The sequence below is a fragment of the Amblyomma americanum genome, chromosome 3 (genome assembly GCF_052857255.1).
Source record: "Amblyomma americanum isolate KBUSLIRL-KWMA chromosome 3, ASM5285725v1, whole genome shotgun sequence".
NCBI lineage: Eukaryota > Metazoa > Arthropoda > Arachnida > Ixodida > Ixodidae > Amblyomma > Amblyomma americanum.
In genome coordinates, this window is record NC_135499.1 from 69,789,171 (window position 1) to 69,801,621 (window position 12,451).

General features: G+C 43.9%; 1 protein-coding gene across 1 annotated transcript in view; it reads left to right on the forward strand.

The window, feature by feature from the left end:
- The window catches only part of LOC144123043 (ABC transporter G family member 20-like), a 101,107-nt gene that overhangs the window by 68,428 nt on the left and 20,228 nt on the right, over positions 1-12,451 (forward strand). The window contains exon 4 of the mRNA XM_077655960.1: positions 4,973-5,059. Coding sequence (XP_077512086.1) covers positions 4,973-5,059 — 87 coding nt within the window. The remainder of the gene's footprint in view (positions 1-4,972; positions 5,060-12,451) is intronic.

Sequence of the window (12,451 nt, forward strand, 5' to 3'; positions counted from 1 at the left end):
ATTTCGACCACCTTGGGTTCTTTAATGCACTTTTACTGACATCGCACAGCACACGGGCCTTTAGTATTTCGCCTCCATCGAAATGCGACCCCCGCGGCCGGGATCGAACCTGCGTCTCTTTCGGGTCATCAGCCAAGCGCCATACAGCGGTGGCGCCAAACTGCACATGACAGCGTACCTTTAGTGAAATGTAATAATAACCTACAAATCAACTTACGGTCTACTGCGCATTGTGTCCCGCAGGAAGAGCAGCCTTGCGAAGAAAGGCCAGGTTGCGGTTTCAACACCGTGCTGAAGGTGTCGCGTAGATTTTTCCAGCGATTCTTCAAATCGGGAACTGATAGGCATAAAAAGCGCAGTAAATCCGCTATCAGGCGAAAGCCTGTATCGAAATTAGTCATGCATTCGGTATGCAAATCTGCTGCGTGGCGGCGCGCATTTTCTAGCGAACGATAGCCATCACTCGACGTTACACAGCTTGCCAGTTCCTAAAACACAGCACTTGCGACACACCGCACTCGGCATACGGTCAGCATTTCGTGTAGCCAATGGCACCAACTGAGTACTTTGTTTACATAACCACTCATCTGTTGCACCGTCGGCAGCGACTACTCGGCGCCACGCCGCTTCCGAAACGTTGCATGCCTTGTAGTTTTTTTTCTTTTTGCTGCAGATCCCAGAGAAACCGCTCGCACTCCACGGCGTCGATGAGCTTCTCATTGAAGCCTGGGGCTTATGCGTACGCCATGGCAGTACAAATGTAGTACGTACGGGCACTCGAAAACTCTTGCCAACGCAAAATGCGGCACTTTCGAGAAAGCGCGCGAGATTACCGGCAGTTACGTATGCTGCCGGATTGCTGCTACTGCCTAATCGCGTAAGCAACTTCCGGGCCATGAGCGAAATTTTCTGAGTGCAGATCCGAGCGACACAGGCATTTTGCTTCGCACGACGACGCCGCTCGTCGCTTGCCGCCGTAGCGTAAGCGCGAGTTTTCGCGTACATGCAGCTCAGCCTTTATTTACACTTAGAACATGTTGCTTGTCCGATGCGCACGTTTTCACACCGTGCCGACGAGAGTGCAACATATAAAGATAAGCGCAGCTGTAAGAGTCTGATCAGATCTTCTTAGAAAAGCCACCACCCAGGAAAAAAAAAAAACTCGGAAGAAAAGCGATTACATAGCGCGGCTGCATGCACACTGCTCCTGCTCAGCGAAACACAGCTGCGGCCGGCCGCTTAAAGGCCGTCTTATGATCGTTATTTGTATGGATCGGCAAGCATGCGAGACGCACGTTTTCAGCCTGCGTATGGGGACGGGGCGGAAAGGTGTACGATCATTTCGCGGGGGGGGGGGGGGGGGGATGAGCCGGACGGTTCCAGCGTTCCGAATGGCGCGCCCGGCAGTGCCTCTCTTCGAATCACGTGCATCGGTACAAACACGCAGGTATCTTGCGGTAAAAATTGCCAGTATTAAATGCGGCGTACTCAGCATATCCGTTACGGCAAATTTTTTTGCTGAGGGATTTTTCGTCGTTCAAAGGCCAAATCGTGGACGGTTGTGATGGCATGGATCTCGTTGCGGCCGACCATGACAGCGGCGAAACAATTCGCGACAAAACTTTGGACAAAACTTTGCGACATCACAGGTGAGCCTTATCCCCTGAAGCGATGTCGTGGGAAAGGATACGTATTTGAACCATTTCTACCCAAGAGACCGAAAAACGCGTCACTTCTCGATCTCGTTCACTTTCTCGGTCCAACCAGCCAACCAAACCAAGAGGTTAGGCAGAGTTCCGTGAAGCACTCTACAATAAACCATAATCACACTAACAGTCAGATGTTAGAGAAATGCCCAGATTATGACTAGCCCCTATATATTTATTTACAGAATACTTGCGTCGCCTAGAAGGCATTATCGCAGGAGAGACCGTCTGAAAACAACGTGTTTATTTTCACAGAAAAAGCAACAAGAACGATAAACGAAGATAATATAAAAACAAAACAAAGCAATAAGTGAACATTATTAAAGGTAACAGAAAGCTTGAACAAAAGTAAGACAGGAGTAGATTCTCAGGAATACAGTCGACAACAAAAATCGCGATTATCAAACACTGAAACATACTTTTCTGGCAACAAGTTCCAGTCCTTCACAGTTTGTGGAAAGAATGATTTAGAAAAAACTGTTTGTATTACAATTGTATTCGCGCACCATCTTGGAGTGGTCGTGCCGAGTCGAGACGTAAGTTGGCTCCAAAAGGTAGTTAAGGCTATCAATTCCTGTTTGATTATAGAAGATGAGGTGGAAGAATTTGTCTCAAATTTCTTTTGATGTTCGCAGCCCAGCAATGATTTTATCTCAGTGATACTTTCGAAAGGGTTTAAATTATTGGATACGAAGCGTGCAGCCTGATATTGAAGTTTTTCTACTCCTTCAATAAAATATGCCTGATATGGGTCCCAAATAATGGAGGCGAATCGAAGATGGATCTAACGTGCAAGAATTAAAGTGTTTCTTTAACATCTTTTAATGCTGATTTGAAATATCTACAAATAAAGAACAACATTTTACTTGCATTAGATATTGACTGCTGCATGCGTGTGTTCCATTTAAGAGTCTGCTTGAAAAAAACACCGATTTACATGCACTCTGAGATGCTTTTTATGACTATGTTTTCAACAATGTATTCTGTACGAAGTTCGATTTTTTTTTATCTGGAAAATGGACGTGCTTACATTTAATAATATTCATATTCATCTGCCAGCGCTCACATCAATTTACTATTTTATCAAGGTCTCTCTGCAGGATAGATACATCTGATGGTGAATTTATATTTTTGTAAACAACGCAGTCATCCGGAAATAGTTTTATGGGGGACTGTATGCCATCTATGATGTCATTTATATAGATCAGGAATAAGAGTGGCCCCAGGAATAAGAGTGGCCCCAATATATCATTCATTGATTATGAGAAAGAATTTGATTCACTGGAAACCCCAGCAGTCACGCTGGCATTAAGGAATGAATCAAGGTGCAAAAGAGCCTTATGCAAAAGTACTGGAAGATGTCTATAACTACTGCACACCTAGCATATCCTCCATAAAGCCAGGAAAAAAATTCCATTAAGGAAGCGTGTGAGGCTGGGAAACACGGCCTCGTAGACGCTATTCACCGTCTGATTAAGGTGTTCCAAGACCTGCATTGGGAACAGTTGGGTATGAGAGATGATGGAGAATACCTAAGTAATCTGCGATTGGCTGAAGACATTGCCTTTCTCAGTCAACCATGGAGAAGATGAACTGCAAAGCTTTTAAATGAGTCAGACAGGCACAGCAGAACGGTAGGTCTAAGAATTAACACACAGAAAACCAAAGTAATGTTCAACAGTCTCTCAAGGGAACAGCAGTTCACAATTGACAAAGAGGTGCAGGAAATGGTAAAGGAATACTTTGTGCCCGTAGTGGTCCCTGATCTGGATCATGAGAAGGAAATAACTAGAAGAATAAGAGTGGGGTGGAGCGCATATGGCAGGTTCTCTCTGATAATGAACGGTAGTTTACCAATATCCCCCAGGAGAATAGTACACAACATCTGTAGATTAGCGGTACTCACCTACGGGGCACAAACGTGAAGGCTAACAAAAAGCGTTGATCTTAAGTATACAAGGCAGCGTGCTATCGAAAGAAAAATAATAGGTGTAACGCTAAGAGATCGGAAGCGGGCAGAGTGGATCAGAGAACAAACGCGGGTTAGTGACATCCTAGCCACAATTAAGAGGAAGAAATGGGCTTGGGCAGGGCATGTAAGGCGAAGGCAAGATAACTGGTGGTCCTTAAGGGTAACGCAGTGGATTCGAAGAGAAGGCAAGCGGAGCAGGGGCCGGCAGAAATTTAGGTGGGAGGGTGAAGTTAAGAAGGTTTTCGGTGATACGGTGGCCGCAGCTGGCAAAGGGCAGGGTTAATTGGAAATATACATGGGAAAGACATTTGTCCTGCAGCTGGCGTAGTGAGGCTGATGATGATGAAACCTCAGCAGTCCTAAAGAGACTACACTTGAGCGACAAGCTTTGACATGGAGTGCCAGTTAGAAGCTTGGCTTTTCGTAATTTACTAATAAGGGAGTAATTATTCATTGGCATTCAAGCGTAGCGATACAGCTGCAAAGGAAAGCGTTGTAGCTTTCATTTCCAGCCTTATGGCTGCGTTTGGGTTGATGCTAATGAGTATTTGCTCCCTTATCATAAAACTTCTCTGCCTTGGGGTATTCCGCTAAAACACTGGACGAATGTCGTCGTTTACACCGTAGATTTCTGCTGTGACCCCTTCAAAGGAAGAGACGTCAGTAAGCACAGCCTTGGGAGGTTGAAGACTATTCCAGTCTGTCGTGGCAAAAACAGGAATGATTCTTGCAATATAGTGGCATAAGCGAACTGAGGCGCAAAAGTGCTAACTCGGTTAGTGCAGAATGGACCATGACTCTAGACAGATCTGATGGGTATGTGACGGTAAAGAGTAAAAAAAACCTGCAGTTTCTTCACGAGATGAAGAAATCTGAAGATTGACCTTTAGTGCTGTGGCATGGGAGCTTCAGCTATTGTCTTAGAGAATAAAACAACTGTACTCATCCAACGGTTTTAGTAAAGTTAGATTTGTGCCATATGGCATTAGAATACACAAGCTGATTCCGCAAAAGGGTTTTGAAAGCAAGTAACTTGGAAGAATGTGACGCTAAGGAGGTGTTATGATAAAAGCGGGTCCAACAAACAACACTGCTGAAAGGTAGAAGTTTGGAGGTTTTAAGGGCCAACAGTGAAAAAAATGACCTGAATAAGACGTACAAAAGGAATAAAAAATAACAGACGTGCCTAGAGGTAAAAAATTCTGTTCTTTTTTTCTAAAAGGCAAATGACAGACGAGTACGAACAATTGCAAAGAACCACGAACCAGCGACAGGTTTGTTCCTTATGGTGCAGGCTTCTTCACGTCCTCCGTGTCCAAAGACGAGGCGACGGCGTTGCTGTTGTCCATGGCTGCCCTCTACCCGGCGCTGCTCATGGGAGGTGCGTGTACCTTTCATAATCTGAGGAAGCGCACAGCCTAAGACTCGCTGTGAAGACAATGCACAGAGGGGTTCCTCGCTGTGCTGTGTGCCTCGTGTCGTGCCTGTGTACGATTGACGATGCTTCCGGACCCCACCAAAAAAACATCTCAACGCGCATACACCACCGCTACATGGCACATATCTGACTATCAGATGCAGACTTGCAAGTAGTGCTTATACCGAATTTGACCTTTGACCTTTATACAGCATCAGGTGATGTTGGGTGCACAGGCAAAAAGCCAGAAAGTCTTGACTAGGCCAGTGAACCCATTCTTTTGCAGCAGGGGTGGAAAATATTATGTTACGCAACATGAATACATACATCGATAAAAATACAGAGAGAACGCAATGGAAGATTACACAGCATATATAAGCCACTTGTAGACACCATGTATGCATTATAAGAAAAACAAAAACAAAACATGAAATGGTTACTGTCGTCCTAGCAAAAAAAAAGAAGATATAGAACAAGCTTGAGCTAATAAAATAAGTACAAGTGGAAAACACATACGTTATCTAAATAAATATATCGCGCAACCTTTTCATGGACAATTTCTAACATCTATGTCATTTTGTAGTAGTTGATTTATGCTAGTTGGCAAGGTGAACTGTAGCATCTGTTTCCTATAATTGGTACGGCATTTGGCGACTTTCCAGAATTCAGGATTACGTGTTAGGTATGAAGCTATGTTTCTATTTAATTCGGCTAAATCAGCCAGGTTTCCGATATTGTTTATGACATTTGACCTGTAATATTTGCATAACCTATAGCCATACATGGAGTCCACACGAGTAACGTTTATTTTTTTGAATAAGTCAGCTGTAGGATAATGGTATGGCACTATATATAATTCTAATGGCATGTTTTTGCAACACTACCAACTTGTGCATGTTTTCTGCAGTTGTAGTGGTCCACACTAGGATGCCATAGTTCATCAAAGATAGGAAGAGTGATTTAAAAAGGAGGGTCTTAACGGATGTGGGGAAAGTCGGGCAGTAGCGACGTATAGAGCCGATGGTGCTAAATTATTTTCCGGACAAATGTTCAATGTGTCTATCCTATGACATATTTTCACTGAAGTAAACTCCTAAAGTTTTATAAAAGGGTTGAACTTCCAGTACATTTTCTTTGAGCAGGAGGAGAGGCAGTTCAATATTCGTGTTTCGTGTGTGAAATATAACTGCTTTTGACTTATTGGTGTTTAACTTTAAATAGTTGTTACATGCCCAGTTGTTTATTTGCGAAAGGGTGCCATTCGCACGAGCACTTAAGCCTGAGCCTTTGCTTCCCGAAAAGAACATTGCTATATCGTCTGCATATAATATGTATTTGTCAGGTTCACCTATGCGCACAATGTCGTTAATATATAACATAAAAAGAAACGGACCAAGAATGCTACCTTGAGGAACGCCTGTAGTCACCGTTTCAACATGTGAGAAGTGTCCATTTATATCAACAAATTGTGTGCGGTGCTGTAGATACGATGCTAATAATGACAAAGCCTTACCACGTATCCTGTAGGAGTTAAGTTTCGGGAGCAGTATTTGATGATTAACGAGATCAAAAGCTTTGCTGAAGTCGAGAAAAATACCTAGTACTATACGTCTGTTTTCAAACTTATCCAATATAAATTCTTTTTGAGAAAGAAGGGCCAATTCTGTTGATCTGTTTTTTCGAAAACGTATTGCGACGAGCATATGATACTCTAACGGTCGGTGAAGGATGTGAGTCGCTCAGGAATCAGTTTCTCAAAACCCTTTGAAAAGATTGGCAAAATTGAAATGGGACGATCATTTGATAAGTCGTTTCGGTCACCTTTCTTATGTACTGCTGTGACTTTGGCGGATTTCATGCTTCGAGGAAAAGTTACCACAGAGATACAGATGTTAAAAACGTAAGCCAAGCAAGCGGCGATTGCGTCTAGAACATATTTAACGGGCTTGATCTGAATTCCAGATGCATCGGAAGATTTGCTATTTTTTTAAGGACATAAATGCAGCTATTACTTCATTATGGGAGATTGGATTCAAGAAAACAGTGTGATTTACGGCGTCCATATCACAGCGTAGACCATTGATGATAGTCGGTGTGGAGGTGATAGTGAGAAAGTAATTATTAAAGGTGTTAGCTAAATCTTTTCTTTTTAGTTCAATGCCATTTCTTAAGAGGCTTGTAACTGGTTGAGGGGCGCTGTCAAACACAAATTTCAATTTTTTCCAGACAGACTCCGACCGCCCTTCAGTTGAGCTGAATAGATTGACATAGTACTTGTTTTTAGTCACTTTGAGTTCTTTGCTGACGTAGTTTCTGTAGCTCTTGAATGCGCTCAGTGCGTCTGGACTTCTGGTTTGTAGAAAGCGCTTGAACAGTGTATCTCGATTTTGTATGAGCTTTAAGAGTTCACGGCCTACCCACGGTTTCCGCGCTTTACGCGGGGAAGCAAAGTCTCTTTCTGGGAAGCAAGAAATATATATATTGATGAACTTAGCAAGAAACAAGTCATATGCAGTATTGGGGTCAGACGCACATAACACATCATTGCAGTTAGCATCAGTTATGCGCTCACGAAATACCGATAGCGTGTGCGAATTCACATTCCGATACGAGTGTTGTTGCAGACGTTTCTTGCTCGTGATTGTGAGAGCAACGGATATGAAGATGGGCAGGTGGTAACTAAGCGGCGAGTTAATTACACTCGATCACAGGCGGCTCCTTTCGACATTTGAGATGAAAAGATCCAGAAGTGTCTTGGAACATACTGAATGTCTTGTTGGCGATTCGATGAGATTATTACACAAATGTATATTGAGGAGGTTTTCAAATTCTGTTTTCGTGGGCGGTGTAGCAAGCATATCAATATTAAAATCACCTCCAATGATTACTTCATATCTATGTTCATTGACGAATTCTAAGAACACATCTAAAAAAGGAAACTTCTGGGCAACATCACCACACGGGGGGCGGTAGCAAACACTGAACACATGGAATTCTGTGCGAAGCGTATTTCGTAATGCGGCGTAAGAGAAGAAAATTCAGTGAGTAATTCGCATTCCAAGATACACCCCCCCCCCCCTACCTCACTTCGCTTTGTTTCCCGATTTAAATAGTACGACTTGTACCCTGGCAGTGTAAATACATCTGCCGCAGTAACAAACCAGGTTTCGGAAAAATGATGACCTCAAAATGAGTATTCGATGCACTGAAGAAGCATTCGAGCTCGTCATACTTATTTCGACCAGATCTTAGATTGAAGTGCACAAAATTGCAGCGCTTCCCATTGTCACAGGAAATGTAACTGCCAAGGTCTGGGAGGTCAACCATTTCATGAGACAAACAAGCCATTAGAGAAGCGATAAAAGCGATGAAAAAGTGCCCGTAAAAGAACACAGTGGCAATACAGGAAGACACTCCGTGCGCAACACCAAAAAATAGCACTTCACCATTGTCACGCCTGCAATGATAAAAAGCAAAAGTACTTGGCTATTCAGCATTTCATGTGAGCATCTAAATATCAGCTTGCGTTTTAGATCAAGCGCTGTTTCTGTGCTCGCGTTATCCACTGCTGAAGCGCATGGCGAAACTGCCCATGCTATCTTATGGGTTTCAAGCACGAAAAACAATTCTTGTGCTTCTGCTACCTTTACTAGCTTAGCGATGTTTTGGAGAATTTCAGGTAAGTTGCTCCGTGGGAATGGAAAAATCGTGGCACCAGCATGCGTTTAGGAAACAATTTCTCTCCTAGCTGCAAGTGCACAGTATTGATGTCGCGGAACTGCATTGCGTGCTCCTTTGTTTCCTGCGTAGGCTTGAAGATTTTGAAGGTGCCCAGACACCACAGACGCTCTTAAAGGGAGTTTAGCCAGCTGTCCTTTGAATTCGTTCAATGTCTCGTTCTTGCTTGATGACAATAACTTCTTCATTATCGGATTGCTCTGCACATATCCTGTCATTCCGGATCCAGACGTACTTCCACCCACTGGCTTTCTTGCTCGCAACAGCCATTCCAAGAAGTTGCTTAAGAAAGAGGCATAGGTGTTCATTCACAAACACTGGGGTGCTCGAGGTTCGGTCAAAGTCAGTGTTATCGAGTCGCAGCTTTTTCACCTTTTCAAGTAGTGCATCCCTCTTCTGGCGCCTGTCAAACTGTACAACAATGTTGCTAGGCTTGCTCTTACATGGCGCTCGATGGCAAGCTTCTATGTGCCGAGGAGTAACATCCACGCCAGCAAGAGTGCCAAGTTTGCACACTATTTCTACTACATTTTCATTAGGTACCTCATCGAGTCCTTTAATTTCGATGTTCCCATTTCGAGAATATTGCTCAGAGCTGTGCAAACGAGACTCGGCGTCAGCAAGGCGCTTGCGGATCTTGTCAAGCTCTGCTCGAAGAACACAGTTTTCTTCTTTCAAAGCAGCATTCTCACCACTCACAGCGTGGTAGTTTTGTTTCATTTCTTCCAAAACTGAATTCATGTGCTCCATACTTCGATTCGCCTCGGTAACATCTGTTCTCAGCGACCGTATCTCGGCACGTAAATCCCGCTCGACAGCTTCTCGTGTATTCTTCATTTCAAAGCGTAGCTCTTCTTTCAGATCAGCATGTTGTTTGTTCGCTTTGAGAGTCATGGTAAATCACATGGAAAAAAGCAATGAAGGAACACTCTTGCGGCTGCAGTGACGACAAAAGGGGAAAAAATTGGAAAACAGCGAAAGCCTTCATAAAGAAACAAGAAACAAACCTGGAAGATACGAAGGTACGATGTAAGCTTCAAATTCACAATGCCGTCACTACTGCCAAGAAGCCGGCTGTGTCTGCAGTGGGTCCTTTTAAAGAATTGGCGGCTAGGGTGGCGCGGCAGTCAGTAATGCATAGAATCGAGTGCGCACAGTCGACGATGGCGGGTTTACACGCAGTCACGAGGCAGCCACAACCACAATCGGGGGCCGCAATGAACTGAGCGAAATCGCTGCGGTAAACTCACTCTCATAAAAAGTGGCTTCCACGTAAACAGCTTCCATGTAGCCAAAAAAGGAGGCAAGCTTAGTTACTTGAGGAAAGTCTGGTCGTTAAAGAAAACTGACCGGAACACCAAACTCATCAGCCGCTGCACGTTTTGAGCGAACCGCTACGAGAACAGGTGGCACAGCTGGGTTGAACAAACCGAGAAATCGCACCGTTTGAAGCTGGAACCTCCAGGTGCTCAACGTCCATGTCACCACCTCCCTTCGCAGAGTGACTAAGTCACCGCTCTTCCGGCACAGATAGCGTTTTATGAACGCGAAGAGCGCTTGCTGTTGTCTCTCATCGCGATAGAACCCTTATACACTGTCCATAGACTTCTGTCAATCTATAGACTTTCCACAGACAAATCCTGAAGACTAGACTGTTTACAATCTGTAGATTTGTGGCCATTCACTTTTAGTACACGTTTGTCCATAGTACACAGTCAAACGTCTACTAAAAGCGTAATAGACACAGTTCTATAGCAGTCTCTAGAATAATAGCCGTACACTTTTAGATTGATGTCTGCAGGTCTATGGACTGTATAAAGACAGAAGTGTACAAAAAGTCTACGCCCATGATTCTATAAAATGGCTTAAGACCTGTGTCTTCCTGTACACATTTTATAGACAGTCTATAGACTGAAGTCTGCAGGTCTATAGACTGTCTATAGACAGAGATATACGACCTTGCACTTTCACTAGATTTTGTCTCTAGCCTTCTGTCTACAAAACCTCCATGGTCTATAGACTGTCTATTGGCGCCGTCTTTTAGCGTTGAAAAATGTCACCACAAATCTGTCAGAAAGGACGTGCCGGTTAATATATTTACAAATGTAGTTCATTTCAAAGCTACCTACGCTGGGCATATGGACTACGTGCACGGTACGAAATGCACCACATTATACAATCAAAAATGAAAACTAACGGTCCGGCTTGTTTCCAAAAAATCATTCTTGTGGCCTGTCGTCTGCTGTTCATCATCAAGGCATGCTGATGATCAGTAAAGCGCTACGAAAAAATACTACAAAGGTAACTAGTAAATTCTCCTTAGGTGCTCTACGCGTGGGCTTTAACGCAAGGCTACTCCATTCTACTCTGTTGGGTGCTGTATTGTAGAAAAGTAACCATTGTAATTTAATAAAGTACGGAAGAAAAAGTATTGTTTTTTTTCGCGTCTTCATTTCTGAATAAAGCGCACAGTGCAAAAAACATAAAACGGTTAGCTTAATTTGTTGTTTTATTGGGCTTCAAGAAAGTGTGTAAAAGATCTATTATCTCTGGAGCACTCTCTCTGCATTTAATGTCTACTGCCAACATCTGTAAGGTACTCATACAGAAGACTGAAAAATCGTGTCACATGTCAGTATCGATCCCCTGCGGGCTGTTGAGAATGGCACTCCCATGAAATGCACACTCAAAGCTCCTAACACAGGGGTCCCTACAGGAGACTATTGTGATATTTATTTTGAATACACGCCATAAAACAAGCGCTTCAAGAATACGCTGCATGAAACCTGCTACACCGACAGCCAAACAGCCATAAAGCTGGCAAAACCTATCCGGCAGACCTCAAACCACTACACCGCAGTTGTGCGCCCTTATCTTGAAGCGCAAAGAAGGCGCAGCATTGCCATACATAACAGCGTTCTTCAGATACAATCATGGTTGCAGCCTAGGAAATTGGGGCTGGAGGTGGGTCTTTTCAAAGGCAGATGTAAGCCTGAGTCAACGTGCTCATTACCCTCATGATGGAATACGTTCGGCTAAAATTCAGTAAACTTTTCCTTCAAGAGTAGCCCGAGCAGTGCAGGCAAAGAGATGCTACTTGCATGCACCGAACCTTACATAGGGGTGGTAGAAAAGTCAAAGAAAGCAGCGAAGCAGTTCAGAATGAGTACTATACCAATGAAGCTGTGAGCGCTTGCAGCCATAGGCGCAGCCATAACACAGTGAAAGCTTAAGTGCAATCGATTGCGCCAGTCAGTACCAAGCCGAACCATTTGGCGTATCCGTAATACATGCCACTACGAGATCAGAAACGAATACCCCGTCTCTGGTTGAAATGCTGTTGGAAAAAGTTCCAGCACGCGTGAGCGCGGCCCGGAAGAAGCATCGCGAAATGATATATAAACAAACTTTTCTTAAAAGTTTCAAAGCGAAGATCATGCAGACCAGCGGCTGTGGACAACGGCTCGCACAACAGGTATCGGCGAGTTCACAGGATGAAGAGGCGTGCAATGAAATAGGAGACAAGTAGCAGCTCGTAGGTTCTTCACGGTGTTTACAAAGTACATGCTGGCATCGGTTTCTATTCAGCCACCGCACTATTGACTTTCCATCAGCATG